We start from the raw sequence: 19,257 nt of genomic DNA, 5'->3' as shown, positions 1-19,257 counted from the left end.
GCAGTTGCAGCAGCCCTGTCTGTCAGCAGGTCACGTGATAAGCCAGAGAGAGGGATGTAGGAAAAAGGTGATAGGAGGGGGCACGTGAGGTAAGCTGGGAACCCGGAAGTAGGTTCTAGAAGGGGGGCGTGGCCAGGGCGGAGCACAGCCCCGCTAGGAGGATAAAAGGGGACCCCGAGCGAAGGCTGTTGCTTGGAGTGGATCCCATCAGGCTACTGGAGTCTTCGTCACCGTCTTCACCTTCTCGGCATCGTCAGTCAGGCAGTCTGCCAGTCGTCCTGACTGAGAGTTGTAGTTATCCCTTGTAACTTGTGAAGGTTAATAGTGCCTCCTACTCCTAGTGTCTCTGAGTTTCATCACTACAAGTGTACTAGTGATGAGTGTACTAGGTGGCGATTGTCTATTTGGTTGCATTTTTCCCTTGTGGTGGGACTTTGTATGATGAACGTTGAGATTTAAGGGGTACGGGGTGACCAATACGCCCGGAACTGGCATGTAATAAAGGTAGGCAGTGATAAGGGATCGACAAGTATGTACCATAGTTAATTCACCATACAGCACCTTGGTAAATGTGCTATATGTAAACGTATGATAAGAAAACAAGTTATTGCACATCGATCACATTGTTAAAGTGGGCTTCTCTGAAACAACAGCAACAACACCATTTTTAAATATTTTTTTGGATTAGATCGCTGCAAGTATGTGTCGTAACCCTCCACCACCTGACACGGCCAGGAAGGTTCGTCAAGTAAACGTTAGTGTAGTGTATAGTGTAGTGCTGAGTGTACAGGCAGTGTTGAGTATGGTGCAATGTGAGTCTAGGATGCAGTGTTGCGTCTATGGTACAGTGTTGCGTCTATGGTACAATGTTGCGTCTATGGTGCAGTGTGAGTCTACGGTGCAGTGTGGAGAGATTTAGAGGCTAATCACATCACTAGAAAAACGGACTGCATGCATTGGTTTCCAAAGGTTACATTTTTTATTTTTTTTAATCTTTTGTTTTCATAGCGAATGCAGAATCTTTAAAAAATATAAGCCACAAGAATGCACGTAGGCGACACCACCACCATCAAGGAAGCATAAATGGATATACCCACCATCACCACAAGGTCATATTTCACAGTTCAAATCCAGGTGACATCACCAGCACCACCACCATCATAAACCAGTGACGTCATTATCAATATCTTCTTCACGATCATCACTCATTGATAATCCGTTTACAATCTGCAACACCACAACCACGACCACCTCCATCACTTCTGTGGGAGGGTTCAAACATTTCAAGACCAATAGCGGTCAACGATAATCAGAGAGGTGGGGTGTTGGTGAAGGTCAAAGGTCAAGGCACGGAGATTAAACCCTCAAGGGCCAGAGGGAAAGTTCAGCACCCAGGGTGGGGGAGGGTCACAGCAGGGAGGTGAGGCTGAAGAGGGGGGTGGGGTTTGCGAAGCTCATTCTATTTTTTTTGGTCCAGGAGTCACATGACTCAGAAGGGAGGGGGAAGGGATCAAAGGGTCACGAGGTCGATCACTTCTCATCGTCGGAGAGGTCTTCACCTGCAGCCGCTCCTCGGGCCCCGCGGCGAGAAGAAGAGGTGGTGGTGGCGATGCTGTGGAGGGAGACAATGAGGGGGGAGACACGGAGGGGGGAGGAGGAGGAGGCATGGAGAGACAGAGGTGCGTGCATCAGGACAATTCACAGCCCACGCCACCCCCTCTCACCTGGCACGTATGTTCACCGTCATGCACGTATAGCAGTGCACTTCTTGTGTTAGTGTATACGCATGTTAGACAAACACGTGCATGAACACACGTGTAGACTTACACACACATGGACACTGCCATGCATTGCATAACACACGGACACGCGTGTAGGCCAACATACACGCACACTGCCATGCATTGCATAATACACGGACATGCATGTAGCCCAACATACATGGACACTGCCATGCATTGCATAACACACGGACACGCGTGTAGGCCAACATACACGCACACTGCCATGCATTGTATAATCCACGGACATGCATGTAGCCCAACATACATGGACACTGCCATGCATTGTATAACACACAGACACGTGTGTAGGCTAACATACACCGACATGAAATGCACGAGCACAGACACTGCCATGCATTGCATGACACGGACACACGTGTAGACCAACACACATGGACACTACCATGCAATGCATGCATGCATTGTAGACTAACACAGACACACACACACACGCATGCACATGCGTGTGTGTGTGTGTGCTGTACCTCATTCTTGGGAGACCGGCATCGCCCTGAAAGACGGAGACAGTGACAGCTCATCACCACCACCACCACCACGTCTCTCCCCCACGATCCCCGCGTCTCCCCCAACCCGCCCCTCCATGTTCCCCCGTGGCTGCCCACCCATCCGTGTCGCCCCCCCGTGTCGCCCCCCCGTGTCGCCCCCCCGTGTCGCCCCCCCGTGTCGCCCCCCCGTGTCGCCCCCCCGTGTCGCCCCCCCGTGTCGCCCCCCCGTGTCGCCCCCCCGTGTCGCCCCCCCGTGTCGCCCCCCCGTGTCTCCCCTCACCGCAACTTGCTCTTGTATCCGTCGGCCTCCCTGCGCGTGGCCTCCGCCAGCTCCGTCATCTCCTCCAGCTCCCGCTGCAGCTTCCTGCGAGTGGCAGCACCGCGGTTGCCCTCCTCCTCAGCCTCCTCCAGCTGACGCTTCAGCGCCTTCAGCCTGGCCGAGGTCTTCTCAGCCTGGGGGGGGGGGGGGTGAGGGGGGAGAGAGGGGTAGAGGTGGGGGGTTTATTTGGGTGGAGTGGAACAGAGTTGGATTTCCTGCCTCACGGCTACCAACGCCGGGTGATAGTAATTATCGGAACCTGGGCCCGAGTGCGAGGTTGAGTGAGCAAGCAAGGGTGAGCGAGAGCTCACCGAGTCTTTGTGAGTCTCCCCCTGTCTCCGCTCCTCCTCCAGCTGCAGTGCCATCTCCTTCAGCTTCTTATCAGCGCGGCGGAGCTGCTTAGCAGACGACCCCTTCTCCCTACAACCAGCACCGTGCCATCAACAACCAACAACAAACCACAACCACCAACCAAACACAACCACCAAACACCACAACTCAATCAACAACTACTAGACAATTTACTCTCACACCATCACCCCCCACCACCATCAAGAACCAGCAACAACCCCTAGCCACCAATAACCAACTAAACACAACCACCCAAATAACCACAACCACCACCACCACAACAACCCAACCAACAACTACTAGACAATCGACTCACACGATTGCCCCCACAAGTCTAACGTCAGAGCACACCTGCACACATCCCAAACCAGCACCCCCTCCCCCCACCACTCCATTACCCCCCACCTGGTTTCGGCCTCCAGCTGCTCCTCGAGCAGCGAGAGCTTCGCCTCCAGCTGGCTTATCGACGCCTTGGCCTTGGTACGGGCCGAAGCCTCGGCCTCCGCCAGGCGAGCCGTAGCGTCCTTGAGCTGCCGCTCGAGGGCCGAGCGGGCGGTCTCGGCGCGTTGGCTGGCGCTGCGTTCCCCCTGCACCTCCAGCGTCAGCTGCTCCACCTGCAGCAGCAGCAGTGATGTCATCGTCATCATCAGCAGCGGCATCATCATCATCAGTGTCATCCTCATCAGCAGCAGCGTCGTCCTAATCATCAACAGCATCAGCGTCGTCGTCTTCAGCGTCGTCATCATCATCAGCACCATCAGCGACATAATCATCAGCGTCATCATCAGCAGCTGCAGCAACAGTGTCGTCATCAGTAGCAGCGTTATCATCATCCCCAGCATCATCTTCACCACCACCATCATCACCATCACCACCCACAGTCACCTGTGCCGTGGCCTTGCGCAGCTTGTCGCTGAGTGTCTCGATGGAGCTCTGCTCTTCCTCCAGCTCCTCCTCCACCTGGGTGATGCGCATCTCCACGCGCCGCTTCTCGTCCAGCAGCTGAGCCCTGGGGGTGGCGGCGCGCAGAGGGTCACGTCAGGACGCTGCACACTCAACGGCGGAGGTTGTCAAGGAGAGGCTGCCGTTTCTGTTGGGAGTTGGAACGGTGCCATCTGGACACCTCTCTTGCACAGGAGGTTCTGGTGTATGCGTAGTGACATCACGGGATGTCACCGTGTAATGCCGGCCCTAAAGAGGCACGGCGTGCGATGTAGCGACATCGTGGGCACCACTTGGATGTAGGTGCAGTACCGGCCCTAGAGGGGCTCGTTGAGCACCGACTGACAGCGCTGGATGGCACCACGCTCTGCGTGCAGTGCCGACCCCAACAGGATGGGGTGCGGGAGTGCCGGTCATGGAAATTGGGTTACTAAAGGCCGTGGGCACTCTGGTTGACCCCAGAGGACACGTGACCGGTTAAGTCTACAGAGGGCCCCCCAAGTGGGGGCTAGGGGTGGCCACGTGTCAGGGTCGAGATCCTGCTCGAGGATTCTAGAAGGTGGTCGTGGCAAAGGGCAGAGCCAACCACGCTACAGAGGATGTAAGCCGGGTCCCCCAGGAGGGACCGGCTGCTGTTTTTCATCCTGAAGGAATCTGCGTTCTACGTCCTACAGAGTCTAACACGTGGACCTGGACCCAAGCTGTGGTCCGGTCCGTAGTGGCTAGCGTAGTGGCTAGCGTAGTGGCTAGCATAGTGGCTAGTGTAATTAGCCTGGTGGTCACCACCATAGGTTGTTATTCTGTGAAGGGGCAGTTAACCCGAGTTTTGGAGCTGGACCAATACCACCTGGACCTCTGGAATACAGAAGTTCTGGTGGATGGCTTCTGCTGTGTCAAGGAGAGGCTGCCATTCCCCTATCGAGAAGCTAGACCGGATATCTGCCTGGACCTTGAGAATACAGGAGCTCCCGGTGGACTGATTCTGGCGTCAGTAGAGTGGTTGTTCGTGGTGGTTGTGGTTGCTGCAGTGTTGGTGGTTGTAGTGGTTTGGTGGTAATTCTGGTGGATGTTGTGGTAGTGCCTGTAGTGGTTGTGGTGGATGTTGTTGTGCTTGTTGTGGTTACTTGGCAGAGTTGACTGCCGTTATCTCCTCCGTGAGCTCGTCCCTCTCAGTCTCCACCAGACGCTTCACTCGCTCTGCCGTGGAGAGCGCCTGGAGCAGAGAGCCATGCAAGTCTCTCCCCGTGTCTCGCCCCGTGTGTCTCTCTCTCCCCGTGTCTCTCCCCGTGTGTGTCTCTCTCTCTCCCCCTCTCCCCGTGTCTCTCTCTCCACCCTGGAACCACGGTAGTGAGGTGTTCACTACTTCGCCTGCTATACAGGAGGTCGTGGGTTCTATCCCAAGCCAGTGTATATGGGGTTTACGTCCCTCTCTTCCCCTCGTGGTGGTCACTGCGTAGATTTTTCATTCCGGGCTCTCTAGTTTCCCCCACACCCACCCTCCACATTGTAGAAGAATCAATATTTTCACTACGCATTTAAAAGAGTATTTAGCTGCTGCTAGAAATTGCTCCTCGTGATAAGCGACAAGTGAAACTCCGTTTTTATATAGCTCCACTTGCCGCTGCCTTGTGCGCCAGGCCACGTTGCCGAGCTATCGTTTGGCATGGCCAGGTTTGGCTTCAGAAAAATAGTTTGCAGAGATCACGTGGGGAGGCCTTATCCTTCCTGGTAACAATAAAGAGTCATTTACAGCATCTCCCCGTGTTGCGCGCGACTTCTTTGGCAGTTATCCAAAATGATGAAACATAACAAGAAAATGTGTTCATACCCTTTTACTGGCTAATAGAAGCAGGAGTTGCAATACTGGGCATCTATTTGGCAGCTCTTATAAATTTCCTTTTCACACCATCAATAGGTAAACTCCCCCCCCCCCCCCCACGCGCCAAACGGCAAGTCCACCGGCACGTACACCACCTCTTTTCTAAAATCGGCCAATCAAATGCTAATTTTTATGCTAATTTCTTTGTCAGGACATCTTGTTTGCTCGCACACAGCTTAAAGGTCCGCGGTCTGAGCGTGGTTGTGTTTCGCTAAATTCTCCTGTTTGATTTGTACTAGGTGCCTCGGTGAATGTATATGCTCTGACTTTAACATAGCTATTTCTGTGACCAGTTACAAGCTAATCACTCAGCTATTTCAATGCTAAATTCTATGCTAATTCCTTTGTCAAGGGGTGCCTTTGCGGATGTGTATGCTTTAACTTTAACATAGCCATTTCTGTGACCAGTCACAAGCTAATCACTCAGCCATTTCAATGCTAAATTATATGCTAATTCCTTTGTCAAGGTGCTTTGTTTCTTCTCACACAGCTTAAAGGTCGTGATCTCAGAGTCGCTTTCTCACTCCAGCGCTGTCCTCCAGACAGTCTCGTCCCCTTCACCTGATGAAGGCCGCTTGTGTTGTGGCCGAAACGTCGTGATTTTTGTTATTTTATTTTTTACCTACGTGACTTTACCCAATAGAACCAAAGAGTATGGATCCTTGCAGTCACAAAAGCTTTAAATCTAGGATCTATTTGGCATTTGGACATCTTAACAACTCTGTTTTATTATTAGCCAGAAAGGCTATGCAAAACTATTCTTATTTTTTGTCAATTTATAGAATTTTGTTTTTTAGCGCCTCAGTGTCCCCCCCCCCCCACCTGCCTCACCCCCCCCCCCTCTCTGCCTCACCCCCCCTCCCCTCTCTGCCTCAACCACCCCCCTCCCCTCACCTCATTGGCTTGCACCAGCTCTGCCTCCAGGCTCCGGATCTTCTTGTCCAGGTCCCGCGTCTGCCCCATGAGCTCCTCCCTCCCCGACCGCAGCTCCTCCACCTCCCTCTGGGCGTCCTTCAGAGCAGCCTGCGCAGCAGCAACAACAACATTACCATCATCAGTAACAGCAGCGGCATCAAGATGCATCATCAACATCAGAAACATCAGCAGCGTCATCATAAGAATAATCAGTAGCAGCGGGCAGCAGCATCATCAATTGCAGCATAATCACCATCAGCAAAATCATCAGCAGCAGCATCATCAATAGCATCACGAGTATCATCATCAGCACTATCAGCAGGAACAGCTAGTCAAGACAGTGTTGAGCAAGTGAACGGGTGGGCAAATGAGTGAGTCAGTGACCGAGTGTATGGATGAGCGAGGGGGAGAGAGAGAGAGGGAGAGTAGGCGAGCGAGTAACTGAATGAATGTGTGGAAGGTTGAGCGAGCGAGCGAGCAAATGTATGGATGGATTATTGAGCGAGTGAGCGAGCGGGAGATTAGGTGAATGGTTGAGTAGGCGAGTATTTGAGCGGGCGAGTGAGCGACCGAACGAATGTATGGAAGATTGAGTGAGTGCTCGAATGTATGGATGGTTGAGCGAGTGAGTGGGTGGGTGATAGTGATTGAATGTATGGATGGTTGAGTCGGTGAGTGAGCGAGTAGAATAGTAGCTGGATGGTTGAGTGGGTGCGCAGTTGAGTGGGCAAGTAGTTGAGTGGGCAAGTAGTTGAGCTAGTCAGTGAGCGATTTAATGTAAGATTGATTAAATGTACGAGTGAGGAGCTGAATGGTAAGTGTATCTATGGATTTTTAGTGAGCGAGTGAATGCATGTTTGAGTGGGAGAGTAGTTGAATGGTCGAATGGGTGAGTGGGTGAGTAGTTGAGTGGGTGAGTGAGCGACCGATCGAATGTTTGGATGGTTGAGTGAGCGATTGAGTGATTGAATGTATAGATGGTTGAGCGAGTGAGTGGGTGAGGGTGATTGAATGTATGGCTGATTGAGTGGGCGAGCAGGAGAGTAGCAGAATGGTTGAGTGGGTGAGTGACTGACAATGTATGGATGGTTGGTTGTGCAAGTGAGTGGATGGTTGAGCGGTTGATTGAGCGAGCGGACGTCTCACCTGCATCTTCTTGCCCTGCTTGCCGTGCTCCTCCTTGCTCTTTTTCAGCTCCTCCACCTGCGCCTGCAGCTCCATGACGTCGCCCTCCAGCTTCTTGCGCTGAGCCACAGCCGCCGACCTCTGGCGACGCTCCTCCTCCAGCTCCTCCTCCATCTCCCGCACCTGGGATGGGGTGGTGGAGCAACAAGGCCAACAACCACGACATCGACCGCTAATGAGCACAATTACAACCGCTGGGAACACCACTCAATCCACTCAACCACAACAACCGCTCGCAACCACAACCAATCGTTCCACGCTCAACCATTGAAATACTCCATCGACTGTTCACCCCCCCCCCCCCCCGTCTCCCCCCACTCTCCCCGTCTCCCCCCCCCCCCCGTCTCCCCCCACTCTCCCCGTCTCCCCCCCCCCACTCTCCCCCTCCCCACTCTCCCCATCTCTCCCCCCCCCCCACTCTCCCCCGCCCACTCTCCCAGTCTCCCCCCCGTCTCCCTCCCCCTCTCCATCTCCCACCCATCTCCCCACCCCTACGTGTCTGCGTACCTGCTTCGTCAGCGCCCGTCGCTTCTCCTCTCCCTGCTCCTCTCGCCCCTGCGTGTCCCTCTCCAGCTGCGTCTTCAGCGCCCCCATGTTGACCTCCAGCCGCAGCTTTGCATCCTCCGTGGCCTGCAGCTCATCCTCCAGCTCCTCCAGCTGAGTCTTCATCTCCTCCAGCTGCTGCTCCAGCGCCCGCTTCGACTTCTCCAGCTCGTGCACCTGGGCAGGGAGGAGGTGGTAGGAGAGAGGGAGAGATGGAGGGAGTAGTAGGGGGAGAAGCCGGAGGAAGGGGTGGGGGGGAAGAGAGAGAAGCATACATCGATTTTATAATAGGTTTTTATTATGGATGATACTGGGTCACGAAAGCCTACGTGGTAAATCAATTTGAATAATCAAATCAAAATAAATATAGGCGATGCTTTTTACGACCCAGCAACAGAGTCTTTGATCGCCCGCGACGACTCAAATTCGACACCAGACACCCCGCTATCGCCCCGGTCAGAACGAGCCATCGCTCGATCTCGTACGGTGAAAATGATGCGAGTAGGAGCTGTGACCGTGTTGGTCCCATTCAAATCCGTCACGGTCCTTTCGAGCGAGCTCGCAGGCCTTAGATCGCTCGCCGCTCAAATTTCGACACCCCCCCCTCCCTCATCCTCCCGGTCAGAACAAGCCGTCGCTCAACCTCGTACGACATAAACCGGACGAGCTACGCCCGTCCATGCGGGTTGGGGGTGGCGTGAACGTACGTTCTTGCCCACGTCGTCCTTGGAGCTGACGAGGTGCTCCATCTCGGCCCGGGCCTGCTTCAGGCTCTTGTCGAGCTCCGCGCGGCCCTCCGTCGCCTCCTCGAGGGCCCGGGCGAGGGCGAGGGCGCGAGTCTCCCGCTCGCGAGCCAATGCCTCCGCCCGGTCGCGCTCCTCGGCGACGCGGACGCACGAAGCCTTCTCCTCCGCTAGGAGCTGGGCGCGGGAGGGAGGCGGGAAGAGGAAGATTGGTGGGGGGGGGGGGGGGGAAGTGACGTGGGGGAGGAGAGGAGAGAGACGGGGGGGGGGGGAGGGAATGTTTACGACATTCTGCACCAGGTGCTCATTTGAGGCAGTCAACCCCCCACTAACCCCCCACTAACCAACCCCCCACTAACCCCCCACTAACCAACCAAACACCCAACCACTAACCAACCAAACACCCAACCACCCACCTGGTCGAACTTCTTGTGCCGCTTGTCGAGAGCGGCTGCGCTCTGCCTGAGTGTCTCGTGAGCCACGCCGAGGTCCTCCAGCTCGTGCTGGAGCCGGGCGCGCGTGCGCTCGCACTTGTCCAGCGCCGCCGTCGCCGCGTCATTTCGCGCCACCCCCTCCTCCAGCTCCTTGGAGAGGCGGCGGCGGGTCGACTCGGAGGCCTCCAATGAGGAGGCCAGCTCCTCGGAGGAGCGACGGAGATCGGAGAGCTGCACAAGGGCACGCACAGTGAGATATGCACGCACAGGCACACAGAGAGGGGTGGAGATGGAGAGAGATCCGGTGAGCGATTCAGCGAGAGCTGGCGAGCGGGCAGCTGGTGAGCGATTCAGCTAGAGGAGCCAGTGAGCGATTCAGCGAGAGCTGGTGAGCGGGCAGTTGGTGAGCAATTCAGCTAGAGGGCCAGTGAGTGATTCTGTGAGAGCTGTCGAGCGGGCAGCTGGTGAGCGATTCGGCCCAGTAGCTGATGAGATGGTGAGCTGAGTGAGCTGCCAAACGATTGATTCGGCCCAGTAGCTAACGAGCCGATAAGTGAGCTGGTAAGCGATTCAGCTAGAGGGCCAGTGAGCGAGCTTGTGAGCGATTCAGCCCAGTAGTTGATGAGATGGCGAGCTGAGCGAGATGCCAAACGATTGATTCGGCCCAGTAGCTAACGAGCCGATGAGTGAGCTGGTGAGCGATTCAGCTACAGGAGCCAGTGAAGGATTCAGCGAGAGCTGGCGAGCGGGGGCAGCTGGTGAGTGATTCAGCTAGAGAGCAAGTGAGCGAGCTTGTGAGCGATTCGGCCCAGTAGCTGATGAGATGGTGAGCTGAGCGAGCTGCCGAACGACTGATTCAGCCCAGTAGCTAACGAGCCAATGAGTGAGCTGGTGAGCGATTCAGCTAGAGGAGCCAGTGAGTGATTCAGCGAGAAGCTGAACTCATGAGCGATTAGGCTCAAGGAGCCTGTGAGCGAGCCGGTGAGTGATTACACTGCCAAGCACCGCTCACCTGTGCCTGCAGTGCTGCCAGCTGCTTGTCGGAGGCAGCCTTGGCGGCTTCGGCCTCCTCCTGGCGCTCCGTCGCCAGTGCTCGTTCCTCCTCCAGCGCCTTCAGCCTCACGCCCAGCGACACCTTCACACGAGACTCCTCCGCCAGCAGCTCCTGCACAGCAGCATCAAAAACAACAACAACAACAACAACGTAAACAATAATAACATCAACAAGAACGCACGGGGCACGCGATCACCACCACTACGACCATAACATTGAGCGAGTAGCCGAGTGAGTAGGTGAGGGAGTAGCCGAGCGAGCGAGCAGGTGTGTAGCCGAGTGAGTGAGTAGCTGAGTGAGTAGGTGAGCGAATAGGTGAGTAGCTGAGTGAACAGTTGAGCGAACAGCTGAGTGGGTAGCTGAGTGAGCGAGTGGCTTAAGGAGGGAGTGGCTGAGGGAGCGAGTGGCTGAGAGAGTAGGTAGCTGAGCATGGGAATAGCTAAGCGAGTATCTGGGTGAGTATCTGAGTGATTGAGCAGCTGAGTGATGAGGTGAGTAGGTGAGCCAGTAGGTGAGTTTCTGATTGAACAGCTGAGTGATGAGGTGAGTAGCTGAGTGGGGAGCTGAGTGAACCTGTGCATCATGGAGCTGCGTCTCCAGGCTGGAACTCTGTTTGTTTGTGTTGCTGATTTTGCTCTCGGCCTGGGCGAGCTGAGCTGAGACGGACTCCAGCTCGGCCTGAATCAAGAACAATAACATCATCATTACCATCACAACAAAATCACCAACAACAGCCACCATTCACCCACCCACAACAACAACAACCGCCATTCGCGCACAAAGTAGCTGTGACGTCATCATGGCGCCTTTGCCAGGCCTGCTGGCAGGAGGTTACAGGACAGACCCAGGTGCCATGGGTCAACTGGTCGATGCCACCACCTGTTCCCCCTATACCCACACAGATACCCACAAAGACAAAGATAGCCTGTAACAGACTTTTGGGCAAGTGCTGTTAGGGAGCACCTATGAAGGCGGGAACGGCACACAATGGGGTGGGTGGCTAGTACCACGCGGAGCCGCGTTTGTCTCCCTAGTGGCAATGTCGACTACACATCACTGCACCAGGTACTCATTTGGGGGCAAGTTGACCTAGGGGAGGCCCAGGACCATAATTGTCACTGGTGTTTGCCATGAGCGGGAATCGAACTTGGGATCGCCGGGTCCGTAGTGCAGCTTAGCGCTAACAACTACACCCCCACCCACAACCCCACCCCCACCCAGAATCCGTTCTTAGACTGTTAGAATCTGATAAGCTGCAAAACTCTTTTCTCAGATGTCCAGTAAGAGAGTGCATAGTACAGCGGTGGGTAATAGGTCGAGCTGAAGCCGGCAACACAACAATTAAAAGCTGCACGGCTAATCCAAAGTGCAGCGGCAGAAGCGGAGCAGACGCGGCTGAAGCTAGCAGCAGAAGTGAGCAGGAGCAACATGAGCAGCAGTAGCAGCAGGAGCAAAAGCGGAGAAAAAGCAGGAGAAGCGAACAGCAGTGAGCAGAAGCAACAGGAGCAGCGATATCATCTGGAGGTGGAGGTTTGAGGCCGCTAGTTCCCAGCGTCCCCGCTCCAGCAGAAGCCGGAGCAGCAGAAAACAGCGCGAGAGGAGCAGGAGCAAAGGCAGAGAGAGGAGGAGCAGAGCAGGAGCTGCATAAACACAGCAGAAGCAGCAGAGGCGGTATCACCTGGGGGTGGATCTTCAAAGCCGCTAGCCCCGAGTGTACAGGAGCAGCAGGAAGCAGAGCAGCAGACTCACCTGTAGGCGGGTGTTTGTGGCCACCAGCTCGGAGCGCGCTCGCTCGAGTTCGACGCTACGCTGGGCCGCTTCGGCCGCGGCCGCCTCAGACTTCTTGCGGCGAGCGTCGATCTCTGAGCGGGTGGCGGAGACGGCGGCCACCTCCTGGCTCAGCTGATTCCGCTCGGCCTCCAGCCCAGCCTTGGCCTTCTCCAGACTCAGCTTTGCCTGGGGTAGACACAGAGTGAGGAGAGGGACAGTGAGAGAGAGAAGGTAGAAAAGGACTGACACTTCCAACACTTCTCGTGCTACCACCACTGCATGCACTGCTGTACCGGCTTGGTGGTGCCACCACAACTGCTGTCACTGCTGCACACACTGTATCACCCCCCACTGCTGCATCTGCCACTGCTGGACACACTACCACTCCCTACTGCTGCACAGTCCCCCACTGCTGTTGCATCTACTGCTGCATCTGGCACTGCTGTACCCACCATTCCAAAGATCCCCCGTAGAGCCTTAACAGACTGTAGGGGCAAGTGCTGTTAGCGAGCACCTATGAAAGCCGGGCACGGTACACGAGGGGGTGGGTGGCCAGCACCACGCCCGACCGCCTTTGTCTCCCGAGTGGCGATGTTTACACACCGCACCAGGTACTCATTTGAGGCCGAGTCGACCTAGGGGAGGGCCAGGACCGGTTCAGATAATCGTCACCGGTGTTGGCCGTGAGCGAGAATCGAACCCGTGTCGTCGGGTTCATAGCGCAGCCCGCTAACCACTACACTAACCGCTCCACACACTGCATCACCCCCCACCACTGCTGCACAATCCCCCACTGCTGCACCTTCTTGGTCGTCTCCAGCTGCTCGGTGACCTCCTGCAGGGCTCCGGCGCTGCGCTGCCTCAGCTCCTGCAGGGCCGCGGCATGCGCCAGCGCCTCCTCCTCCAGCGCTCGCTTCAGATCCACCACCTCCAGCTCCCGTTTCGTGCTGCGCCCGCCACGGGACGGAACAATCACAAAACGGAACAATGACAGAATGGAACATTGATGGAATGAAATGGAACAGATGGGAACAACAATCTGAACAATGGCGGAACGGACAGGGTGGCGAGATCATCACGTCCCTCTCTCCATCTCGTTGCCCCCTCCCCGTCTGTGTCTCTCCTTGTCTTTCTCTAGCTCCTGCTGCATTGCCGTAGCGTCCAGGGTGTGCCCCAGCCTCCCCCAGAATCTCCCCGTGTTTCTCACCGTAGCTCCTGCTGCGTGGCCGTAGTGTCCAGGGTGTCTTCCAGCTCGCTCTTCAGGGTCTCGAGCTCGTCCGCCAGCTCCCTCCGCTGCTTCTCGGCCTTGGCGCGGGCCGCCCGCTCTGCCTCGGCGTCCTCGGCGGCCTCCGCCAGGCGCGACAAAGACTCCCGGAGCTGCTTCTGGGCTGCCTGCTTCTCTGCCTGCTCCTGCTCCAGCCTGGTGGAATTGGGAGAGCGATGAGGAGAGAGAGCGATGGTGTGGATACAGAGAGAGACACGGCGAAAGACAGACGTAGCGAGATGTTGTAAACCTCACTCCCATCTCCCCTCCCATACTTGGCCAGGGCTGCTTGCAGCTCCCCATCCTTGCGCTGGAGCTGAGCTTCGAGCTCGGAGACACGTCGCTGCAGCTCTGTCACCAGGTCACCGAGCTGGGCAGACTCCCCGTCCAGACGGCGTCGCAGCTTCTCAGCCTCCTGTCGCGAGCTCTCCTCTCGCTTGAGACGCTCTGGAGAGAGACAGAGACACGGAGAGAGTGAGACACCAGGTTGCAGAGTTGGGCAGACTCCGTCTAGACGGTGTCGCAGCTTCTTAACCTCCTGTGTCGAGCTCTTCTCTCGCTTGAGATGCTCTGGAGAGAGACACGGAGAGAGAGACCGCGAGGGAGTAAGAGAGTGCGACAGAGAGCGGTGATGTGTGAGCGTCTCACCCTCCATGTCTCCCAGCTGGCTCTCCAACTTGGCCTTCACCTTGCCCAGCCCCTTGTTGGCCTCCTCCTCCTTGGCGAGGCGCTCGGTCAAGTCGCTCACTCGCTCATCCAGCAGCTTCTTCTCCTGCACCACCACCACCACCACCGTCGTCGTCGTCGTCAACATCGTCAGCACGTTTCCACCATCTCCATCAATCTCTCACATTCCCCCCCCGTGTCTCCCTCTCCTCACCATTCCCCAGTGTATACCCCTCTCCTCCCGCGTCTCCCCCCCTCCCCCGCGTCTCACCCCCCTCCCCCCGCGTCTCCCCCCCCCCCCTCCCACGTAACCCCCGCTAACCCCCGCACCTTAGTGAGTCGCGAGTTCTGGTCGTCCATGATGAGGATGTCTTCCTCCATCTTCTTTACGCGAGACTCTAGAGTCACCTTGTCCAGGTGCAGCTTCTGCCTCATCGTCTCCTCCTCCTCCAGCTGGTCCTCCAGATCCTGAGTCGCAGCAGAAGTTGTATCAGTAGCAGTAGTAGCAGAAGCAGCAACATCAGTAGCCGCAGGAGCAGAAGTTGTAGAAGCAGCAGTAGCAGCATAAGTTGTATCAGTAGCAGCAGTTGCAATGGCAGACATTTTACAGTAGCATCAGCTGTAGTAGCAGTAGCATCAGCAGCAGTCGTAGGTGGCAGTCATAGTGGTAGTAGTATTAGTAGTCAGTGGTGGTAGTATTCAAGGGCTTGCGCGACCGACATTATAATCTATAATTATAGGTGGCGTTGTTTTTCCCGGATACCTGCTAGCCAACGAGCAAGGTGTGTGTGTGTGCAGGTCAGTGCACACGTGTGTATGTGTGTGTGCAGGTCAGTGCACACGTGTGTATGTGTGTGTGCAGGTCAGTGCACACGTGTGTATGTGTGTGTGCAGGTCAGTGCACACGCGTGTGTGTAGGTCAGTGCACGTGTGCGAGCTCCTCCGGCAGGCAAGGCTGCGTTGGCTGGGTCACGTAGCCCGCATGCCCAGCCACCGCATGCCTAAACAGCTTCTGTTCGGCCAGATCGAGGGGACTAAATGGGTGCGGCACGGGTTAGAGATGAGATGGACTGATGTGGTACAAGGAGGACGTGGAGCTGAGTGGACTTGCCGATGACTGGTACCAGTGGTGTCAAGATCGGCCTCTGTGGAGGAGGCTCGTGAAGGACGCTACTGGGCAGTTGGAGGCAGTCGCCCTCCAACAACAACGGAGGGCAGAGGAGCGACGCTCACAACAACGAGCGGAGCGCCGGGTGGCTAAAGCACAGCAGGTTGGCACAGTATGGGGCAGTCATCTTTGTCAACCCGTGGCACCTGCTGGGTCTGCCCCTTGACCTCCTGCCGGTGGGCGTTCGACACTTCACGAGGCCTCAACGTGCACATAGCCTGGCACAAGCACCGTGGTGACGTCACCGCCACCTAGTGGCGAATGGCGGTTCTTGTTGTTGTTGTGTCAGTGTGTGCGTGTGCCTGATCCAGATGATTGCGGATATGGGGGAACAGCCACCCTGACAATTGCGGATACGGAGGGGAACAGACACCCGATAGTGTAGCGGTTAGCGCGCTGCGCTATGAACCTGGCGACCCGGGTTCGATTCCCGCTCACGGCCAACACCAGTGACGATTATCTGAACCGGTCCCAGGCCTCCCCTAGGTCGACTCAGCCTCAAATGAGTACCTGGTGCGGTGTGTAAACATTGCCACTAGGGAGACAAAGGCGGTCGGGCGTGGTGCTGGCCACCCACCCCCTCGTGTACCGTTCCGGCCTTCATAGGTGCTCGCTAACAGCACTTGCCCCTACAGTCTGTTAAGGCTATATGGGGGATCTTTGTTGTGCCCGATCCAGATGATTGCGGATATGGGGGAACAGCCACCCTGACAATTGCGGATACGGAGGGGAAGACACCCCCGATGATTAGCGGATACGGGGGGGAAGGGACACCCCCTGACGATTGCAGATATGGGGGAACAGACACCCCCGATGATTAGCGGATACCAGGGGGAATAGAAACCTTGACGATTGCGGATACCGGGGGGGGGGGGGGCCCTCAACCTGACACCCTGCGACCCACCAGGAGGTTCTGCTGCAGCTTCTTCTTCTCTTCGGCGAGGGAGGCTGCCCGCTCCTCCTCCTCGTTCCAGCGGCCCTCCATGTCGCGCACGAGCATCTCCAGCTCCTGCTTCTTGGCCATCAGGCGCGCCCTCGCGTCCTCCGCCTCCGCGCACAGCTCAGACTCCGCCTGCAGCCGCTCGGCCAGCTGCAGCTTCTCCTCAAACAGCTGTGGCGGAGGTGAGGGGGGCGGTGAGGGGGAGGAGGGGTGGCGGCGAGGGGTGAGTGGAGCGATTAGCGCTGCTGCATGACGAGTCTGGTGATGCTGACGATTCTGCTGACGGTGGTGGTGATGATGATGATCCTACTGCTACTGATGATGGTGGTGATGTTGACGACGGTACTGATGGTGGTGATGATTGACGATTCTTCTGATGGTGATAATGACGATCTTACTGGTGGTGATGATGTTGACGATCCTACCGATGGAGGAGGAGACACACGAGATGAGATTTAGAGTGAAACATCCCTCACCTGCTGCTGCTTCTTTTCCAGTTCGACCATCTCGGAGGCCATCTTGGTCTGGCGGTCGGCCATCTTGGAAATCTCATCATCCTTGGCAAGCATCTCCTCCTCCTGGCGGCTCACCTGCAGCAGCGGCTTCACCTGGAGTGGGGGGGGGGGGGGTGTGTGAGGCTACCATGTGCAGCACAAATTTCCCTCACCTCCCTCCCACCCATCCCTACCCCCATCCAAATTCCCTCTCACCTTGGTGAAGAGCTTCCACCAGTTCCAGTTGCGGAGCTTCAGGTGGGAGGAGCAATTCCTCTGCAAGACTCTCACGGCCGCCAGTTGCTGCTGCCTCTTGGCAAATGCCCTGCGGGATTAAGGCGGGGGGTGGGGGGGTGATGGTGGTGGATGTGGGGTTATAATATTATACAATTAAAGCTACGCTCATAAACTTATACAACTATCAGCTGTGTTTATTTCACCAGGTGTAAGTTTTTTTTCCGCAGCGACCCTTCTGATCACGCTCACCTCACCCACTCACTCATCACCTCTAACATCATTATCATCACCACCTACATCATTGCTCTCCCCATCACCTCCATCACCTGTCTCATCATCACCCTCCACCACTTCTTTCCACATCACCATCACCTAACATCGTCACCTCCATCGTCATCACCACCATCACCTAACCTCCGCCCTCTCACTTCTCACCACTTCCACTCCTCACCTCCTCCAAACTAAAATTAAACACTATTTTAGTTTACCAGGTGTAAGTTCCCACACCGAGCGGTGTAGCTCTTTTTCAGAAGCGACGAGGCCCACCAGAAATGGAAGCTCAACTAATTTCCTTGCTGTGGTTTTCACACCTGATGATTGCTTGTGTTGCAGTCGAAACGTCGTGAGAATTTTATTGTTTTATATTTTTATTATTTTATTGTTTCCCTTCTACGTGACTTTACTGAAAGAACCAAGAATATAAGTGCCTGCTGCTTATCATCATCATCGCCACGTGGAAAAATGTATAGCAGCAGCCAAATTACTCTTAAACGAGCAATGTCGATTATAAACATGGACGGTTGATGGGCGAGTGAGCGGGTGAATGAGCATGTGCGTGAGTGAGCGGGTGGGTGGGTGAGCGTGCGGGCGGGGAAATGAGTGACTTGGTGAGCGAGCGGGTAAGCGACCCCTCACCGCCGGGCGAGGAATCCGCGGCAGGTTGACTGGAAGGCGAGGATCGTGTCACTGATCTTGATGTCGCGCTCCTCCTCTAGCTGTGCCAGGACGCCGGCGCGCAGGAAGATTTTGCTCTGCCCTACACGGAATAGGTTCGAGTCCAGCTCCATGCTCTTCACCTGTGCAGGGAGAGGAGGCATAGGGGAGGGAAACACGGGGTGGGGGGGGGGGGGGAAGAGCACTTGGGTGGTTGAGCGGGTGTGGGGATGTGCTGGCAAGCGTGTGAGGGTGTGCGAGTGAGTAAATGCATGGGAGAGTCGCCGAGTGGGTGAGTGGGCGAGTTAGCAGTAGTGTAGTAGCGATAACCGCCACGCTGCACTACGAACCTTACCGCTCACGGCCAACAGCATTGACGATCGTCTGAACCCATCCTGGGCCTCCCCTACGTAAAGTCAGCCTCAGATGAGTACATGGTGTATCAGTGTGTAGTAAACATCGCCACTGGGGAGACAAAGGAGGCCGAGCGTAGTGCAGGCCACCCACCTCCTCGTGTGCCAATGCCGGCCTTCGTAGGTGCTGCTATCATGGGACTTTGCCAGTATCATAGTATGAAAAATAAGAATAGGTTTTTGTTCACCACAAGCATGGTGTGCGGTTAATGCAGACTTTATTCCTTGCAAAAGGTGTCTATATATTGCCAGAAAAGGTGAAACCTATTCTTATTTTTCTCTAACAGCACTGTTAAAGGTTGCATGGGGGGGATCTTTACATTGGTCTTTGTTCGCGGGAGATTGAGTGGGTTGGGTGTGTGAATGGGTGAGTAATTGAGCGAGAGGGTGAGCGAGAAGGTGAGCGAGTGACTCACCATTCTCTCACACGCTTGTTTCCCGTCCATGAAGCCCTTGGGAATGGCGTTTGGAGTCAAGATCTCGTATCTAGGGGATACCACCACCATCACCGTCAACACCACCACCACCGCCTGCGCATAACCTAACAACCCTCGATACTGCCTCCACGGTGCTTAATTACAGCATAGACACGCTGAGCTTACCCAGGCCTTGAACAGGCCCAAGCCAGGCCCAGGTTTCAGCAAGGCGTCACCTTGCGCCAGGCCTCCTCACCTAGGCAAAGCCTCCTCACCTAGGCCAGGCAAGGCCTAGCCTAGG

General features: G+C 55.8%; 1 protein-coding gene across 3 annotated transcripts in view; it reads right to left on the bottom strand.

The window, feature by feature from the left end:
* Positions 1 to 960: 960 nt before the first annotated feature.
* Positions 961 to 19,257, bottom strand: part of LOC116957283 (uncharacterized) — a 60,912-nt gene continuing 42,615 nt past the window's right edge. For 2 of the 3 annotated variants that reach the window (XM_032979332.2, XM_076055734.1), the window contains 24 exons: positions 18,957 to 19,026; positions 18,110 to 18,270; positions 17,174 to 17,282; positions 16,940 to 17,071; positions 16,428 to 16,634; positions 14,686 to 14,823; positions 14,338 to 14,461; positions 13,965 to 14,136; positions 13,633 to 13,845; positions 13,228 to 13,372; positions 12,405 to 12,611; positions 11,229 to 11,333; positions 10,614 to 10,766; positions 9,584 to 9,832; positions 9,132 to 9,344; positions 8,389 to 8,601; positions 7,843 to 8,004; positions 6,676 to 6,804; positions 5,027 to 5,115; positions 3,846 to 3,969; positions 3,366 to 3,574; positions 2,921 to 3,029; positions 2,571 to 2,743; positions 961 to 1,612 (listed from right to left, as the gene is read on the bottom strand). In XM_032979332.2, coding sequence (XP_032835223.2) covers positions 1,531 to 1,612; positions 2,571 to 2,743; positions 2,921 to 3,029; positions 3,366 to 3,574; positions 3,846 to 3,969; positions 5,027 to 5,115; positions 6,676 to 6,804; positions 7,843 to 8,004; positions 8,389 to 8,601; positions 9,132 to 9,344; positions 9,584 to 9,832; positions 10,614 to 10,766; positions 11,229 to 11,333; positions 12,405 to 12,611; positions 13,228 to 13,372; positions 13,633 to 13,845; positions 13,965 to 14,136; positions 14,338 to 14,461; positions 14,686 to 14,823; positions 16,428 to 16,634; positions 16,940 to 17,071; positions 17,174 to 17,282; positions 18,110 to 18,270; positions 18,957 to 19,026 — 3,688 coding nt within the window. In that variant the 3' untranslated portion in view covers positions 961 to 1,530. Of the gene's footprint in view, positions 1,613 to 2,269; positions 2,296 to 2,570; positions 2,744 to 2,920; positions 3,030 to 3,365; positions 3,575 to 3,845; positions 3,970 to 5,026; positions 5,116 to 6,675; positions 6,805 to 7,842; positions 8,005 to 8,388; positions 8,602 to 9,131; positions 9,345 to 9,583; positions 9,833 to 10,613; positions 10,767 to 11,228; positions 11,334 to 12,404; positions 12,612 to 13,227; positions 13,373 to 13,632; positions 13,846 to 13,964; positions 14,137 to 14,337; positions 14,462 to 14,685; positions 14,824 to 16,427; positions 16,635 to 16,939; positions 17,072 to 17,173; positions 17,283 to 18,109; positions 18,271 to 18,956; positions 19,027 to 19,257 lie in introns of all 3 variants that reach the window. The other variant, XM_076055735.1, reaches the window with a different exon arrangement.

The sequence above is a fragment of the Petromyzon marinus genome, chromosome 72, assembly GCF_048934315.1.
Source record: "Petromyzon marinus isolate PM22_M1 ecotype Great Lakes invasive population chromosome 72, UKy_Petmar_22M1.pri1.0, whole genome shotgun sequence".
Taxonomy (NCBI): domain Eukaryota; kingdom Metazoa; phylum Chordata; class Hyperoartia; order Petromyzontiformes; family Petromyzontidae; genus Petromyzon; species Petromyzon marinus.
This window is presented reverse-complemented; position numbering and strand designations above follow the sequence as displayed.